The sequence below is a fragment of the Lampetra fluviatilis genome, chromosome 54 (assembly GCF_964198595.1).
Source record: "Lampetra fluviatilis chromosome 54, kcLamFluv1.1, whole genome shotgun sequence".
In the NCBI taxonomy this organism is placed as follows: domain Eukaryota; kingdom Metazoa; phylum Chordata; class Hyperoartia; order Petromyzontiformes; family Petromyzontidae; genus Lampetra; species Lampetra fluviatilis.
In genome coordinates this window covers 5,753,885-5,773,415 of record NC_136328.1, presented here as the reverse complement: position 1 = coordinate 5,773,415, position 19,531 = coordinate 5,753,885, and the positions used below count along the sequence as shown (strand labels likewise).

At 53.7% G+C, this 19,531-nt stretch overlaps 1 protein-coding gene across 1 annotated transcript in view; it reads right to left on the bottom strand.

Annotated features, from left to right (window-relative positions):
- Nucleotides 1-19,531, bottom strand: part of INTS8 (integrator complex subunit 8) — a 57,772-nt gene that overhangs the window by 987 nt on the left and 37,254 nt on the right. The window contains exons 24-27 of the mRNA XM_078879451.1: nucleotides 18,794-18,942; nucleotides 17,417-17,481; nucleotides 12,162-12,205; nucleotides 8,925-9,046 (exon numbers count right to left, since the gene is read on the bottom strand). Of these exons, the coding sequence (XP_078735577.1) occupies nucleotides 8,930-9,046; nucleotides 12,162-12,205; nucleotides 17,417-17,481; nucleotides 18,794-18,942 (375 nt within the window). The 3' untranslated portion in view covers nucleotides 8,925-8,929. The remainder of the gene's footprint in view (nucleotides 1-8,924; nucleotides 9,047-12,161; nucleotides 12,206-17,416; nucleotides 17,482-18,793; nucleotides 18,943-19,531) is intronic.

The window sequence follows — 19,531 nt, the reverse complement described above, 5'->3', positions numbered from 1 at the left end:
GAAGGAATGTCAGAGCTAGCTCCGTCGTGATATTCACTTCCACAGGCTGCTCACCAACACAGCGCAAGGGTCGCCCTGCCGCCGTGCGAGAGACGCGAGAAGGGAATGCCTTGTGACACGATCGCGATCAAAGGGAATGCCTTGTGACACGATCGCGATCAAAGGGAATGCCTTGTGACATTATCGCTCATTGTGACACGATCGCGATTAACGAGAATACCTTGTGATATGATCGCGGTAAAAGGGAATGCCTTCTTCTTGGTTCTTTCGGTAAAGTCACGTAGAAGGGAAATAATAAAATAATAAAACATAATAAAATACAATTCTCACGACGTTTCGGCCACAACGCAAGCAGCCGTCCTCAGGTGAAGAACAGGACTTTACCGACAGAACCAAGAAGATGAATCCCTGCAGTCACGAAAGCTTTAAAGGGAATGCCTTGTGACACGTTCGCGTTGAACGAGATCGCGATAAATAAATAAAAAAACGCGAGCCGGTGCGTCGGTGCCTAACTCTTGCGGGTGGTGGGTGGGGTTACAAAACACGGGGGGGGGGGGGGGCTCCGAAAAAACGCTGACGCGCCCCGTGCCGCGCGTGACGCACGGCCAGGACCCGCCGCTCGGGGATCCGGCTTCGAGCGTGACGTTTAAAAATAAAATAATAAAACGCGCCAAATATACACCGGTCCCCGCTGACCCCCGGCGATCATCGCCACGCACGGCGCATTCCTTCGCGAGCACCATTCCCCGCCCCCCCGGGGAAGGTGGCGGTGAGGAAGGAGAGACGCGAGGAGGTGGAAACAGGGTAATTTTAGCGGTCGAGGGAGGTGCGTGACCAACTTTGTCTCTTGCGAGACCCGCCCCGCGCGTGTGTGTGTGTCCGCTGCCACCGCCGCTGCAAGAGAGCGGGCCGAGTGTAGAACGGCACGCGATGGGACCACGGGACTTTATTGTGACGCTGGGCCCGGCTGGGGCCTGGCCCGTCACAACCTTCGGCCCCTTCCCCGCTGTTTACGTTCGCGGTCGCATTCCTGTCATTGCACGCGCCAGCCTCCGGAGTCGTTAACCCTGTCTCTCCTCCGTCCTGCAAGCGGTCCCCCCCCCTCCCCCCACCACCACCACCACCCACCCGCCCACCACAACTCCCTCTTCTTCTTCCTGTTTACATCTGCAATACTCTCGTCTGCCACGTCCTGTTCCAAATTTACGCGTTGCTTACTCTATCCCCTCCCTCCTCCTCCTCCACCACCAACCTGAAAATGTAAAGATTTCCACCCCCTCCCGCCGCCACGCTCCGTTTCACCAAAACAAACTGTTGGGGCAAGTGCCGTGAGCGAGCACCACCTACGAAAGCCAACAACGGGACGCGAGGGCACGGGTGGCCAGCACCACGCCCGGCCGCCTTTGTCTCCCCAGTGGCGATGATTGCGCACCACACCAGCTACTCATTTGAGACCTCGTGGAGGCCCAGGCAATCGTCTCACTGGCATTGACCTGTCAGTGGGAATCGAACTCGGGTCGTCGGATTCGCAGCGGGGCACGCTAGCCGCCGCACTACCGCTCCCCGCATCCTACGCGCAGACACGCACACACACACACACGTCAAACACACACGTCGCACACACACACGTCGCATACACACGCACGTCGCACACACACACACCTCGCACACACACCGATCACAGCGCCGCACTGGTGACCTGCACAAGGCTTTTATTGCCAGCCTCCCGAGTTGCTTATCCCATCACCCGTCCGTCAAATTCCGAGCAACTTGGGCAGGCAGCTATTATGCAAAGGTCAATATCTTATTTAGCCTTGGAGGGGAACACCCAACGGATACTTGTTGCTGCTGCTGCTGCAAGTCCATCACTGTGGCATTGACCCTCGCGAGGATTGGTGGGGAAGGTCATTAGGGGTGTCATGATTCACCTTCCCCCCCTCCTCCCCCTCCCACCTGCCCCCCCTCCCACCTGCCCCCCCCTCTCCCCCTCCCATCTGCCCCCCCCTCTCCCCCTCCCACCTGCCCCCCCCCTCTCCCCCTCCCACCTGCCCCCCCCTCTCCCCCTCCCACCTGCCCCCCCCTCCTCCCCCTCCCACCTGCCCCCCCCTCCCATCTGCCCTCCCCCTCTCCCCCTCCCACCTGCCCCCCCCTCTCACCTGCACCCCCCCCCTCTCCCCCTCCCACCTGCCCCCCCTCTCTCCCTCCCACCTGACCCCCCCCCTCCTACCTGCCCCCCCCCTCTCCCCTTTCCACCTGCCCCCCCCCCTCCCCCTCCCACCTGCCCCCCCTCTCCCCCCTCCCACCTGACCTTGCCCTTCCTCCCCCTCCCACTTGCCCCCCCCTTCTCACCTGACCCCCCTCTCACCTGACCCCCCTCCCACCTGCCCCCCCCTCCCACCTGCCCCCCCCCTCTCCCCCTCCCACCTGCCCCCCCCACCCCCACCCCTCGCCCCACCCCAAGCCTCACTCCAGCGATTCAATGCGTCGTCGTCCTTGAAGGGGTCGTGATGTTTCACACCGCAGTGAGGGGCCGCCCATTGAGTAGGTGCGCAAAAATCTGCCAAAACTTGACCCCTCTCCCCTTCCCTGTACACACGCGTACGTTTTACACCCCCCCCCCCCGAATCCTATAGAATGGCTGATATTTAATCCACGCAGAAACGATCAAGGATGAATAATATTAACGCGTTTAAGCAAAGAGACAGTCCACCGCCGGACTATCGAACTCATTTGAAGGCCAATATAGACACATTATTATCGAGGCTTCACCCCCCTCCCCCCGTTTCCTATGCGTACACTGTCAGTAGACCCCCCATACGCACGCGTCTGGGTTAACCCCACCCTCCCCCCTCCATGCGTACGTACGAGATGGATGGCCCCTGAATGCAGCGCCCTCCAGCGGCTGCCGGGGGCCACGTGACGCAGTTGTACACGCACAGCCCACTCCACTGCTGGACAAGGGCCTTGCCACGCCACGCGGGGGCGGCGATGTGGCTGGCGCCTTCCCTGACCGCCTTTGTCTCCCCGGCGCTGGGCCGAGTCGACCTAAAGGAGGCCCAAAACCGGTTCGGATGCCAATCGCCACGGACGCTAGCCTTGGCTGGGATGTCGAGCTCGCAGCACAAGCGCGCTGACCACTGCACCACCACTCTCCCCAGCACCACACATCGCACCACCACTCTCCCCACGCCACACAGCGCACCACCACTCTCCCCCGCACCACACAGCGCACCACCACTCTCCCCCGCACCACACAGCGCACCACCACTCTCCCCCGCACCACACAGCGCACCACCACTCTCCCCCGCACTACACAGCGCACCACCACTCTCCCCCGCACCACACAGCGCACGGGCGGCTTGATGCACGCCCAGGCATGGACATGTATCCTCCGTCGCCTGGTGTACAACACATCCGTACAATCGTCACCCGACATCTGGTCAACGTTCCTAGGGTAACTTCATTCGCGATTGTGCTACGATCGGCCGGTAAATCATTATAACACTGGTCAACACACTTTTTCTGGCATGAGGTGTTCCAACGGTTTTAAGGTAATTTTGAGGTGCTGATTCCAAATCTGGCATCAGTTTTTGTCTATCACATCGGGTTTTTGAGATATCAAATATTGCATTTTCAATAAAAACTGCAGAAGAAAAATATTAAATAAATGTGCATATCTACATAAAATTAAATTATAAATACACTATCCTAAAAATACAGCACCACATTTTAACACTAAAGCAGTCACTGACTCGCAACAACTTGCAATCATAAGTGACAGAGTTAATTTCGGGTAAAATCAATGAAAATGGGGAATGCCGATAGCGTAAAAATGAGATGTGATAGAGCAAATCTGAGATCAGATTTGGAATCGGCACCCTGAAAGTCCAGGCCAGAATTTTTTTTTGTTTTTTGTTGACCAGTGTATAATCCGTCCGAGCCAACTTGCGCTCCAGGATACTCATCGCCCGACGTCCCATTTACGTTCCGCGCGATACTTTCTATTCCTCTCGCGATGGCGACCACGGCGGAGGCGGCTGCCCTTGCGGTCGTTGTTCTGCTTGCTCCGATTTGCCTCGTCGCCGTATTTTTGTCACTCCGCACTTTGTTTTTTTGCTTTCGTCCGTTTGGCGACCCAACAGAGACTCATCCTTGGCCTCTTGAGTTCTCGCCTCCTGGTTAAACAAAACCAACTTGAGCTCGCTCACTCGCTCGCTCGCTCACTCACCCACAAGCCAGAGAAACCCAGGATCGTGACCGGTTCAGATAACCGTCAACGGTGTTGGCCTCGAGCGGGAATCGAACCCGGGTCGCCGGGTTCTCGGTGCAGTCCGCTAACCACTGCGCCAAAAACAAAGATTCCCCGTACAGCCTCAACAGACTTTTGGAGCGAGTGCTGTTAGCGAGCACCTATGAATGTCGGCATGGCGCGCGAGGTGGTGGGTGGCCAGCACCACGCACGATCGCCTTTGTCTCCCCAGTGGCGATGTTTACACACCGCACCAGGTACTCATTCGAGGCCGAGTCGACCTCAGGGAGGCCCAGAACCGGTTCAGATAATCGTCTCACCGGTGTTGACCTGTGAGTGGGAATCGAACTCGGGTCGCCAGGTTCGCAGCGCAGCGCGCTAACCGCTACGCTACCACTCCCCACTCACTCACGCACACACTATCTCACTTGCATGTGTAAGTTGAATTTCTTTCGCACCGTACGTAGCCAACCGGGCTAATCCCAATATCTTGCTCATTAATTCACTCACTCCCCATCTCACCCGGCATCTGACTCACTCATTCACTCACTCACCAGCTCACCTGGCATCTGACTCACTCATTCACTCACTCCCCATCTCACCCGGCATCTGACTCACTCATTCACTCACTCACCAGCTCACCCGGCATCTGACTCACTCATTCACTCACTCCCCATCTCACCCGGCATCTGACTCACTCATTCACTCACTCACCAGCTCACCTGGCATCTAACTCACTCATTCACTCACTCCCCATCTCACCCGGCATCCGACTCACTCATTCACTCACTCACCAGCTCACCTGGCATCTGACTCACTCATTCACTCACTCACCAGCTCACCTGGCATCTGACTCACTCATTCACTCACTCACCATCTCACCCAGCATCTGACGCACTCATTCACTCACTCCCCATCTCACCCGGCATCTGACTCACTCATTCACTCACTCACCCACAATCTCATTCACCACGTCACCCAACATCAGACTCACTCATTCACTCACTCACCATCTCACCCGGCATCTGACTCACTCATTCACTCACTCACCCACAATCTCATTCACCACGTCACCCAACATCAGACTCACTCATTCACTCACTCACCATCTCACCCGGCATCTGACTCACTCATTCACTCACTCACCCACAATCTCATTTACCACGTCACCCAACATCAGACTCGCTCATTCACTCACTCACCATCTCACCCGGCATCTGACTCACTCATTCACTCACTCACCCACAATCTCATTCACCACGTCACCCAACATCAGACTCGCTCATTCACTCACCCACCATCTCACCCGGCATCTGACTCACTCATTCACTCACTCACCCACAATCTCATTCACCACGTCACTCAACATCAGACTCACTCATTCACTCACTCACCATCTCACCCGGCATCTGACTCACTCATTCACTCACTCACCCACAATCTCATTCACCACGTCACCCAACATCAGACTCGCTCATTCACTCACTCACCATCTCACCCGGCATCTGACTCACTCATTCACTCACTCACCCACAATCTCATTCACCACGTCACCCAACATCAGACTCGCTCATTCACTCACTCACCATCTCACCCGGCATCTGACTCACTCATTCACTCACTCACCCACAATCTCATTCACCACGTCACCCAACATCAGACTCGCTCATTCACTCACCCACCATCTCACCCGGCATCTGACTCACTCATTCACTCACTCACCCACAATCTCATTCACCACGTCACCCAACATCAGACTCACTCATTCACTCACTCACCATCTCACCCAGCATCTGACTCACTCATTCACTCACCCACTCACCATCTCATTCACCACGTCACCCAACATCAGACTCGCTCATTCACTCACCCACCATCTCACCCGGCATCTGACTCACTCATTCACTCACCCACCATCTCACCCGGCATCTGACTCACTCATTCACTCACTCACCCACAATCTCATTCACCACGTCACCCAACATCAGACTCGCTCATTCACTCACCCACCATCTCACCCGGCATCTGACTCACTCATTCACTCACCCACCATATCACCCGGCATCTGACTCACTCATTCACTCACTCACCCACAATCTCATTCACCACGTCACCCAACATCAGACTCGCTCATTCACTCACTCACCATCTCACCCGGCATCTGACTCACTCATTCACTCACTCACCCACAATCTCATTCACCACGTCACCCAACATCAGACTCGCTCATTCACTCACCCACCATCTCACCCGGCATCTGACTCACTCATTCACTCACCCACCATATCACCCGGCATCTGACTCACTCATTCACTCACTCACCCACAATCTCATTCACCACGTCACCCAACATCAGACTCGCTCATTCACTCACTCACCATCTCACCTGGCATCTGACTCACTCATTCACTCACTCACCCACAATCTCATTCACCACGTCACCCAACATCAGACTCGCTCATTCACTCACCCACCATCTCACCCGGCATCTGACTCACTCATTCACTCACCCACAATCTCATTCACCACGTCACCCAACATCAGACTCGCTCATTCACTCACCCACCATCTCACCCGGCATCTGACTCACTCATTCACTCACCCACCCACCATCTCATTCACCATGTCACCCAACATCTGACTCACTCATTCACTCACTCACCCACAATCTCATTCACCACGTCACCCAACATCAGACTCGCTCATTCACTCACCCACCATCTCACCCGGCATCTGACTCACTCATTCACTCACCCACTCACCATCTCATTCACCACGTCACCCAACATCAGACTCTCTCATTCACTCACCCACCATCTCACCCGGCATCTGACTCACTCATTCACTCACCCACCCACCATCTCATTCACCACGTCACCCAACATCTGAGTCACTCATTCACTCACCCACTCACCATCTCATTCACCACGTCACCCAACATCTGACTCACTCATTCACTCACTCACCAGCTCACCTGGCATCTGACTCACTCATTCACTCACCATCTCACCCGGCATCTGACTCACTCATTCACTCACCCACCCGCCATCTCATTCACCACGTCACCCAACATCTGACTCACTCATTCACTCACTCACCAGCTCACCTGGCATCTGACTCACTCATTCACTCACCATCTCACCCGGCATCTGACTCACTCATTCACTCACCACACTCACCATCTCATTCACCACGTCACCCAACATCAGACTCGCTCATTCACTCACCCACCATCTCACCCGGCATCTGACTCACTCATTCACTCACTCACCCACAATCTCATTCACCATGTCACCCAACATCAGACTCACTCATTCACTCACTCACCATCTCACCCGGCATCTGACTCACTCAATCACTCACCCACCCACCATCTCATTCACCATGTCACCCAACAACTGACTCACTCATTCACTCACCCACCCACCATCTCATTCACCACGTCACCCAACATCTGACTCACTCATTCACTCACCCACCCACCATCTCATTCACCACGTCACCCAACATCTGACTCACTCATTCACTCACCCACCCACCATCTCATTCACCACGTCACCCAACATCTGACTCACTCATTCACTCACCCACCCACCCACCCACCATCTCATTCACCACGTCACCCAACATCTGACTCACTCATTCACTCACTCGCCAGCTCACCTACCCACTCATTCACGCAAACTATTTGCAACGAGACTCCTACACAATCCTGCTCTCTTGAGCGTTAGCACCTGGCTCAACAAATGGAACCTTTCCTACATGGACGTGAATCGTCGGCGGACACGAAGCGCCGTGACCACCTCTGGGCGGTGCGGGAGCGACCCCTGGTGGACACTCCGAGGGACAACGACCGGCCAGACCGCAGCGGACCCGGCACGTGACCCCAACCTGGTTGAACTCGCGGCTCAACACAATCAACTTGCACAGCACAGAACACACAGTACACACACAGTGCAGCACACACAGTACACACACAGTACACTAAGAGTACACACACAGTACAGCACACACAGTACAACACACACAGTACACACACAGTGCAGCACACACAGCACACACAGTACACTAAGAGTACACACACAGTACAGCACACACAGTACACTAAGAGTACACACACAGTACAGCACACACAGTACACTAAGAGTACACACACTACACGTACAGCACACACGCAGTACACACACGCATAGTACACGCTTCACACGCAGTACACACACACTACACAAGCAGTACGCTCACACAGCACACGCAATACACACACACACTACACACAGTACACACACAGTACACACACAGTACAGCACACACAGTACACACACACTACACACAGTACACACACAGTACAGCACACACAGTACACACACACTACACACAGTACACACACAGTACACACACAGTACAGCACACACAGTACACACACACTATACACAGTACACACACAGTACACACACAGTACAGCACACACAGTACACACACACTACACACAGTACACACACAGTACAGCACACACAGTACACACACTACACACAGCACACGCAGTGCACACAGTACACACACACAGCACACGCAAAACACACACACTCTACACATAGTACACACACACAGCACATGCAGTACACACTACACAGCACACACACAGCACACACGCGCAGTACACGCACGCAGCACGCACCACCGTTAGAAGTACAGGCGGCCCATGAGCTGCAGGAAGCCCTTCTTGCGCTTCTGCGCGGCGAGCTGCAGCACCTCCTCAGGGTTACTCGAGTTCAGCTCCGTCTGGCCCATCGCCTTGACCTGCCGCAGGGGTCACGAGGTCACGGGGTCACGGGGTCACGTGAGACAAAGGTGGAGAAGCATCGTCGTTATCACGGAGAGCCCGAGTGAAGCGTGGTGAGTTGACGATATCACTCTTTTGTTCTTTCGGTAAAGATAAAATAATAAATTAAATAAAGCTATTATTTTATTATTTTATCTTTATACGTGACTTTACCGAAAGAACCAAAGAGTAATTCCTGCAGTCACGAAAGCTCCAAATTAAGATTTGACGACATCAGCCCGGTCACAAGTAACTCGCACAGATAACCCACAGAGTCGCACAGAGACCCGCGGACCGGCATAGAAACGCACGGATCCACATAGAGACCCATGAACTCGCATAGAGATCCATAGATTTACATGCAGACCCACAGACTCGGAGAGCCACAGATTCACACAGAGAGCCACAGGCTCGCATATAAACTCACTGACTCACATAGAGACCCAGTGACTCACATAGAGACCCATAGATTTACATGCAGACCCACAGACTCGGAGAGCCACAGATTCAACCAGAGAGGCACAGGCTCGCGTATAAACTCACTGACTCACATAGAGACCCAGTGACTCACATAGAGACCCATAGACTCACGTAGAGACTAACACATGAAGACCCATAGACTCGCAAAGAGACCCACTGACTCCATTGAGACCCATAGACTCACATAGAGACCCACTGACTCACATAGAGACTAACACATGAAGACCCATAGACTCACATAGAGACCCACTGACTCACATAGAGACCCACTGACTCACATAGAGACCCACTGACTCACATAGAGACCCATAGACTCACATAGAGACCCACTGACTCACATAGAGACTAACACATGAAGACCCATAGACTCACATAGAGACCCACTCACTCACATAGAGACCCAGTGACTCACATTAGAGACCCAGTGACTCACATAGATACTACCACATGGAGACCCATAGATTCACAAAGAGACCCATAGACTCACATAGAGACCCATAGACTCACATAGAGACCCACTGACTCACAAAGAGACCCACTGACTCACATAGGCACCAATTGACTCACATAGAGACTAACACATAGAGACCCATGGACTCCCATAGAGACCCAGCGACTCACATAGACACCAATTGACTCACATAGAGACTAACACATAGAGACCCATGGACTCCCATAGAGACCCAGCGACTCACATAGACACCAATTGACTCACATAGAGACTAACACATAGAGACCCATGGACTCCCATAGAGACCCACTGACTCACATAGAGACCCAATGACTCACATAGACACCAATTGACTCACATAGAGACTAACACATAGAGACCTATAGACTCCCATAGAGACCCAATGACTCAAAGAGAGAGAAGCCCTGCAGACAAACATAGAGACCCAAAAGGCTCGCAGAGATCCATGGCGCGTTGTTCACGTGACAAACCTTACTCGCTGTGTCGGGTGGCGGAGGGTTACGACACAACATTTATACTCACGCGATCTCACCCCTAAAACAGGGGTCGGCAACCAAAATAATAAGAAGAGCCATTTCTTTCCAATTCGGTACAAAATTCAGTATTTCAAGAGCCGCAATGCATCTGAGTACATACTGTACATACGTACATATCGTCAAGAAGCAGCCCGCAAAGAGGCGCATGCGGCTCCGGAGCCGTAGGTTGCCGACCCCTGGTCTAAAACCTTCATTATTAATAGAGAAGCGGTGAGACTTTAAGAGAGGAACGGATGGAGGTGACGGCGGGGGACTGCTTACTGCACAAGCGAAACCTCTTCTTACTAGCGACCCAGAGACTGAATGAGTTGCGATCTAAAACTCGGGTTGTCAAGCGTCGTAAGTTGATGGTTTCGGCCCGGTAACAAGCGACTTGCACGGAGAATCATGTTCTTTCGGTAAAGTCACGTAGGTATAAAATAACAAAAATAAAATAAAAATAAAATTTGTATTTTATTTTATAGCTACGTGACTTTACCGGAAGAACCAAAGAGTATGGATTCCTGCAGTCACGAAAGCTTCAAATCAATCATAGACTTACACAGAGACCCAGAGACTCGCATAGGAGTTGCGATTAAACTGGGTTCTCAAGTGGAGTAAGTTGATGGTTTCAGCCCGATCACAAATGACTGCTCAAAATAACCATCACGTCACATTTGGTTCAGAGTATTTGGCTGCTCTAAATGTCCACGTGACAAGCCACTCCGTTGAGCTATCATTTGTGGCCAGGTCACTTTTCAAAAAGATCTCTATGGCTCAGTGGGCAACTGGTAAAACAAAGAGAGTTTTATAGTTCATTTAAAGCTTCGTTAAAAGCTTGGCTGTCATGTGACGAACATTTCTCTCTGGGTTGGAAATCGCACAAACTACACAAAGACAAAGATCCCCCGTATAGCCTGAACAGACTGTTGGGGCAAGAGCCGTGGGAAAGCGCCTACGAAGACCGGCACTACGCGATGTTTGCACATCGCAGGCCCAGGACCGGTTCAGATAATCGTCACCGGTGTTGGCCGTGAGCGGGAATCGAACTCGGCTCACCTGGGTTCGTAGCGCAGCGCGCCGTCCGTTAAGACTACCGCTCCCCACACAATCACACACAAGCTCACAAAGACAAAGATCCCCCGTATAGCCTGAACAGACTGTTGGGGCAAGAGCCGTGGGAAAGCGCCTACGAAGACCGGCACTACGCGATGTTTGCACATCGCAGGCCCAGGACCGGTTCAGATAATCGTCACCGGTGTTGGCCGTGAGCGGGAATCGAACTCGGCTCACCTGGGTTCGTAGCGCAGCGCGCCGTCCGTTAAGACTACCGCTCCCCACACAATCACACACAAGCTCACAAAGACAAAGATCCCCCGTATAGCCTGAACAGACTGTTGGGGCAAGTTTAACAGCAGCCCCAATGAAGGCCGGCACGGCACGGCACACGATGGGAAATGTGGCCAACCCCACACCCGGCCGCCTTTGTCTCCCTGCTACTGACGAATGAACACACCCCCACAGTCGTCCTACACACCACACCACACGCACGCACGCACGCACGCACGTGGGAGGTCGGGGGACACGTATCGGTGGTGGTGGTGGTGGCGTGTGGCGAAGGCTTACCGCCAGCTGTTTCTTGTCGGCCTCTCCCCGTTTGTGGTGCAGGTCTGTGCGGGCGGGCGGGCAGAGGCGGTGCAGGTCAAGGGGTCAACGCGAAGGGAAAGGGGCTCACGCGTTAAGCCGTCGCCGCCGCCGCCGCCGGCGGTACCCCCCCCCGCCCGCCCCCCAGCCCTTCCCCAGACAAACTCCTTCAAATGCCACTCGCTCACTCGCCACACACATAGCGGACGCGTACGCGCGCACGCACGCACAAATCACGCACGCGTCTATATACACGCCGAGCGCACATCACAAGACGCGCGGCAGAGATGCATCACGAAACACGTTGCGCGCAGACGTCGCAGACGGCGACACGCACACACCCGCACACAGGCATCGCTCCCCGCAGACAGCACACATGCGCACACACACACACACACGTATGCACACTCGACATTACACTCCACACCGCACGCGGCACACACGCATGTACCACACGTACACCACACGCACTCAGCAGACTACAAAGACGTAGATCCCCCGTTATAGCCTTAACAGTCTGTTGGGGAAAGTGCTGTTAGCAAGCACCTATGAACGGCACACTACACACATACACCACACACACATATACCACACAGTACACACGCATACACCACCCACGTACACTACACACATAGCAAGAACATTACATGCAACACACCCCACTCGAACTTGCTCACTGACAGTGAACCATTGCACGTGGTCTCCACACGCTGCTTACACATGACACACATACACCGAATAACAACGACAAAGATCCCCCGTATAGTCTTTAACTGACTGTTGGGGCAAGTGCTGTTTGCGAGCACCTATGAAGGCCGGAAAGGTACATCAGGGGGTGGGTGGCCAGCACCACGCTCGCCCGCCTTTGTCTCCCTACTGGCAATGTTTTTACACACAATACCAGGTACTCATTTAAGGCTGAGTCGACCTAGGGGAGGCCCAGTAGGGGTTCAGATAATCGTCGCCGGTGTTGGCCGTGAGCGGGAATCGAACTGGGGCCGCCAGGTTCGTAGCGCAGCGTAGCGCTAACCGCTACACCACCGCTCCCCACACACACATTACACACAAGTACACACGCACATACATTACACACGACACGCGCACATACATTACACACGCAGATACATTACACACACACACATAAAAACACGCACACGCACATTACACACTACACTCGCACGCACATTACACACCACACACGCACACACATAGGCGCATACACACGCACACACACGTAGGCACGCACACACACGACACACGCACGCATATTACACACCACACACGCACACACATAGGCGCATACACCCGCACGCACATTGCACACCACACACGCACACACACACACACAAAGGCACGCACACACACGACACACGCACATTACACATCACACACGCACGCACATTACACACCACACACGCACGCACATTACACACCACACACGCACATTACACACCACACACGCACGCACATTACACACGACACACGCACTCAGTCTCTCACAGTGAACCCTTTAACTCTGGCCGCGACCCGCGCTCGTGGCGGGGGTGGCGGGGGCGGTAAAACAACACGAGCAGGTGGCAGGTGTCGGGCGGAGGGCGGCTCGGTTTGTTTAAAGAGGTTCCCCCCGTCAGCGATAACGTGCGAGGTGATGGGCGCCGCGTGCGCGAGCGAGCGTGTGTGGCCATCGGCAAACGCATATAAAGCTGCATTCTTATCAGAGCTGCCAACCGCCCCCCCCACCCCCCAAACCATCGCTTGCACAGTGCAGCAGAGGTCGCAAACGGGTTTTGATTCCTTACCCGTACCCGGCCGCACCAGGGTCGCAAACGGGTACCTGTACCCGGCCGGGTACGGGTATCCGTTCCCTACCCGTACCCTACCCGAAATTAGTGACAAACGGTTACTCACCAGTGACTCACGGCCTACCCGTACCCGTACCCGGCCGCACACCAGGGTCGCAAACGGGTACCTGTACCCGTACCCGGCCGGGTACGGGTAGCCGGGTATCGGGTAGGGTACGGGTATCGGGTACCCGGTTGCGACCTCTGCGGTGCAGTCTCCGGCTCCTATTGCTGCTCACTTGCAGCTCTCCGGCCTCTCCACTTAGGAGCCGTGGAGAAGGGGCCACCGACTGAAACGGCTGCCTGTTGCGCACTTTGTCGGTGCCTCTTAAGGCCGCCGCTTTGCCGACGTGCCGAGCGTCTTGGCGCAGTGTGGCGCGACGCCCGAAGCATGTCGCGCGGTGTCTGCGTGGTGCGTGCGCGCGTGTGGTGCAGTGCGCGCGTGGGTGCAGTGTGCGTGTGGGTGCAGTGCGCGCGTGGGTGCAGTGCGCGTGTGGTGCGTGGTGTGCGTGTGGTGCGTGGTGTGCGTACGCCTGACGCGTGCGAGTTGGCGGGCGTCTGTTCGTCTACGGCTGTGTGTGTGCGCATCTACGCGGGGAGCGGTGGCACAGCGGTTAGCGCTAAGAACCCGGTGACCCGAGTTCCATTGCTGCTCACGGCCAACAGCGGTGACGATTATCTGAACCGGTCATGGGCCTCCCCGAATGAGTACCTGGCGCGGTGCGGAAACATCGCCACTCGGGAGACAAAGGCGGCCGGGCGTGGCGTTGGCCACCCACCCCCTCGTGTGCCGTGCCAGCCTTCATAGGTGCTCGCTAACAGCACTTGCCCCAACAGTCTGTTCAGGTTATACGGGCGACCTTTGCCTTTGTACATCTACGTAGGCTACACAGGGGGAGGAGGTGGGGGGCGATTGCTGAACGCTTGCGTGCGCGCGTCTGTACGTGTGTGCGTGCAAGATTCCGAACCCCGTGCCATTGGCCAACCTCTCTCCTCCCAACCCCCCCACACCACACCAGACCTCCACCCCGCACTCCCAGCCTGCCCTCCCCAGCCCCAACACGGCCGAGAAGGGAGAATGGAATGTCAGCAGCAGCAGCAGCCTGGGCGAATGGTGAAACAACGAGTCACAGGGGAGGCCGGCGATAATGAGTCGGTGTGCGCGGTATGAGCCAAATTAGTTTAATTATTTTTGGGGCGGGTCAAAGGCCAGTTGGGTTCATTAGCGCGGCTCCTGCTTAATGGGCGATGCGAAATCCCCCAAAACCTGCACGTACGTACACACACACACACGCGCGGCTCCTTCTCTTAGAGACACGCAAACACCTGGGGATGTGCACGCCGTTAGGGGCCGCAAATGGTATAAAAAAAAAACATGAATAGAGGTTTTTTTTGGGTTAGATCGCGTAAATATAAATGTGACACTAAACCCGCCACCACCCCAAACAGCCAATTAGTAAGGTTTGTCACGTAAACAAAACTTGGCAATTAGTTACTAGTTCAGCACACCGGTGTTGGAGAGTAAACCCACAACATTTACAATTTGAGCGCGACGTTTCGCCTGTAATTACAACTACCCTCATCAGGCGACAGCCAGAATTATGGAGAATTCCTCCAGTTTCCTATAAATTGACATCCATGGTTCTTTGGCTGCAGTGCCGACTCTCACAAAGCACCGCGGGTTTCACTGCCGTATGTTCGCCGTCGTACGACCTCCAGAGGTCGCAAACGGGTTTTGATTCCTTACCCGTAACCCGGCCGCACCAGGGTCGCAAATGGTTACCCGTACCCGGCCGGGTACGGGTAGCCGGGTATCGGGTAGGGTACGGGTATCGGGTACCCAATTGCGACCTCTGACGACCTCTGCCCGGTAACCTTCTCGAAAATATCGACGGCACGGAGTGTGGTGCACTGCGGGAGCCGACACGACAGCCAAAGAGCCATGAGAATTTCCCCTGTGGGAGCGGGTACTTGCAGGCTATGTCAAGACACGCGGTGCATTGTGGGAGCCAGCAATACAGGTACATATAACAATGAGTGATGCATTGTGGGAGCGGGTACTTGCAGCTATGTCAAGACACGCGGTGCATTGTGGGAGCCAGCACTACAGCTACATATAACCATGAGTGATGCATTGTGGGAGCGACTACTTGCAGGCTATGTCAAGACACGCGGTGCATTGTGGGAGCCAGCACTACAGCTACATATAACCATGAGTGATGCATTGTGGGAGCGGGTACTTGCAGGCTATGTCAAGACACGCGGTGCATTGTGGGAGCCAGCAATACAGCTACATATAACCATGAGTGATGCATTGTGGGAGCGGGTACTTGCAGGCTATGTCAAGACACGCGGTGCATTGTGGGAGCCAGCAATACAGGTACATATAACCATGAGTGATGCATTGTCGGAGCGGGTACTTGCAGCTATGTCAAGACACGCGGTGCATTGTGGGAGCCAGCACTACAGCTACATATAACCATGAGTGATGCATTGTGGGAGCGACTACTTGCAGGCTATGTCAAGACACGCGGTGCATTGTGGGAGCCAGCACTACAGCTACATATAACCATGAGTGATGCATTGTGGGAGCGGGTACTTGCCGGCTATGTCAAGACACGCGGTGCATTGTGGGAGCCAGCACTACAGCTACATATAACCATGAGTGATGCATTGTGGGAGCGGGTACTTGCAGCTATGTCAAGACACGCGGTGCATTGTGGGAGCCAGCACTACAGCTACATATAACCATGAGTGATGCATTGTGGGAGCGACTACTTGCCGGCTATGTCAAGACACGCGGTGCATTGTGGGAGCCAGGACTACAGCTACATATAACCATGAGTGATGCATTGTGGGAGCGGGTACTTGCAGCTATGTCAAGACACGCGGTGCATTGTGGGAGCCAGCACTACAGCTACATATAACAATGAGTGATGCATTGTGGGAGCGGTTACTTGCAGCTTTGTTAAGCAAACCTGGTGCATTGTGGGAGTCGGAACTCCAGCTACATATAACCATGAGTGATGCATTGTGGGAGCGGGTACTTGCAGCTATGTCAAGACACGCGGTGCATTGTGGGAGCCGGAACTCCAGCTACATATAACAATGAGTGATGCATTGTGGGAGCGGTTACTTGCAGCTTAGTTAAGCAAACCTGGTGCATTGTGGGAGCCGGAACTCCAGCTACATGTAACCATGAGTGGTGCATTGTGTGAGCCAGTACTACAGGGTTAGTTGTTTTTTAGTGCAATCATCGGTGACGGGGCTAAGACAACCATCAGCTCGCTGCGCACAAGTACCCGGACTGGAACCCCGAATTCCTTAGCGGTGCCGTCTCAGCGTCTCTGACCCCCTCCCGAGCCCCTCCGAGCCGGCTCAGTGACGAGAGGATACGGATGAGGTACTCCAGAATGGTGACGTCCCAGATGTAGTCGTAGTACATGTCCATGGAGTCCGAACTGCGCGAGAACACGGGGGGATGGAGGGGAGCAGAGACGAACAACACATCAGGGGGGGGGGGGTCAAGAGGTCTACTACTACAACTCAACTATTTATATTTTGCCAGGAAAGGCCCCACTGAGCTACGTAGCTCATTCTTAGAAGCGACCTGGCGACCACAATCGATAGCTCAATCGAAGTGGTTTTTTCATCACGTGGACATTTCTAGCAGCCAAAGAGCTCTTAAACGCGTGACGTTGATTCTAAACGTGGAGGGGAAAAACCGGAGGACCCGGAGAAAAATCCACGCGACCACGGGGAGAGAGACACAGCAAACTCCAAATATACAGCAGCAGGCGTCAGGGTTGGGATCGAACACACGATCTCCTGTATACTAGGGGAGGTAGTTAACATCTCGCTAAAGTGATGCCCTTAAATACATACAAGGCCACGGCTCTCTTCCACAGAGCGCCAGGTTGCTCAGTGTGCCTTACCTGGTAATAGAAAAATATTTTAGTTTAAATTTAGCACGTATGTTGAGCTTCTTTCGCACCGCACGTAACCGACCATGCTAATCGGAGGTGCAGGGAGAAGGACAACAGGAGATCTAAATGAGTTTAACACGTAGGCTTTCGCGACCAATATTATTCATAATCAACGTTTTTGGGTTAGATCGCGTTATTTATAAATGTGTCGTAACCCTCCACCACCCGGCACGGCCAATCAGCAAAAACACATTCCAACTGATTACTAATCTACACCTAACATCGTAACAATTGCCTGATTACTAATCTAGTAAATAATTACAATAACCCCTCCCCCTCCACCTCAAATCGTTGCACCTGATGAGTTAAATGATGACGTCACCTTGCTGCTGCTCTATTTAAGACCGGGAGCAAGAGCAGAGCCTCACCATTCTGGCGAATTGCCCAATGATGCTCGATGCAATTACCAGCGAAACGTCGTACTCAATTTTTTTTTTTAATGTTGTGGTTTCACGTTTCAACACACCGGTGGGCTAAAGCAGCGAACTATTTTGTCATTTGATTATGAGATCTAAATGAGTTTTCAATCTAGATTAAAGAGCGCATAGCTCCAGTGGCTTCCTAATGTCGGAAGCAAGAGCGTTCCAGACGGCCGCAGGATGGCATCTGAAAGCGCCGCGCGATCATGCGGTGACCGCCGCCTTTGCTCGACGGCGAGGATGACCGGAGTTCAAGCGATGGTTCACGACTCCTTGAGCAGATGAGCGAGCTTGACCGTGGTTCATTCACGGCAAGCACCTTGTGCGTGGCGAGCGCGACCGTGTCGTGTATCGCGCGGCCATCCCACCTGTTCTGTTCCTGCAGGGCTTTGAAGGCCGTCGGGTAATCCAGCTCCTTGATGAACTGGCACAGCACGGCCGCCTGCCAAAGCAACAATCGAAAACCTCCGGCATCGTGGCTATCGTGATAATCGTCATCGCGGAGGGGCAGGGCAGAGGTCGCAACCGGGTACCCGATACCCATACCCTACCCGATACCCGGCTACCCGTACCCGGCCGGTTACGGGTACGGGTAGGCCGTGAGTCACTGGTGAGTAACCGTTTGTCACTCATTTCAGGTAGGGTACGGGTACGGGTAGGGAACGGGTACCCATTTGCAACCCTGGTGCAGCCAGGTACGGGTACGGGTAAGGAATCAAAACCCGTTTGCGACCTCTGGGGCAGGGTGGTGCAAGGCGGCTCTCTTCTCAAGAATTTCTTTCGCACCGTACGTAGCCAACCGTGCTCATCGGAGGCGAGGGGAAGGACAACAAAAAAGCAGTACAAAACGTTTAGGAGTTCTAGATTTGAAGCTTTCGTGACTGCAAGGATTCACACTCTTAGGTTTTTTTCGGTAAAGTCACGTAGGTAAAAAAAGTATAATAGAAATAATAATGGAAATAAAATAATAAATCATTATTTTATTAAAATAATAATAGAAATAATAATGGAAATAAAGTAATAAATCATTATTTTATTAAAATAATAATAAATCATTATTTTATTTCCATTATTTTTATTTTTTACCAACGTGACTTTACCGTGTA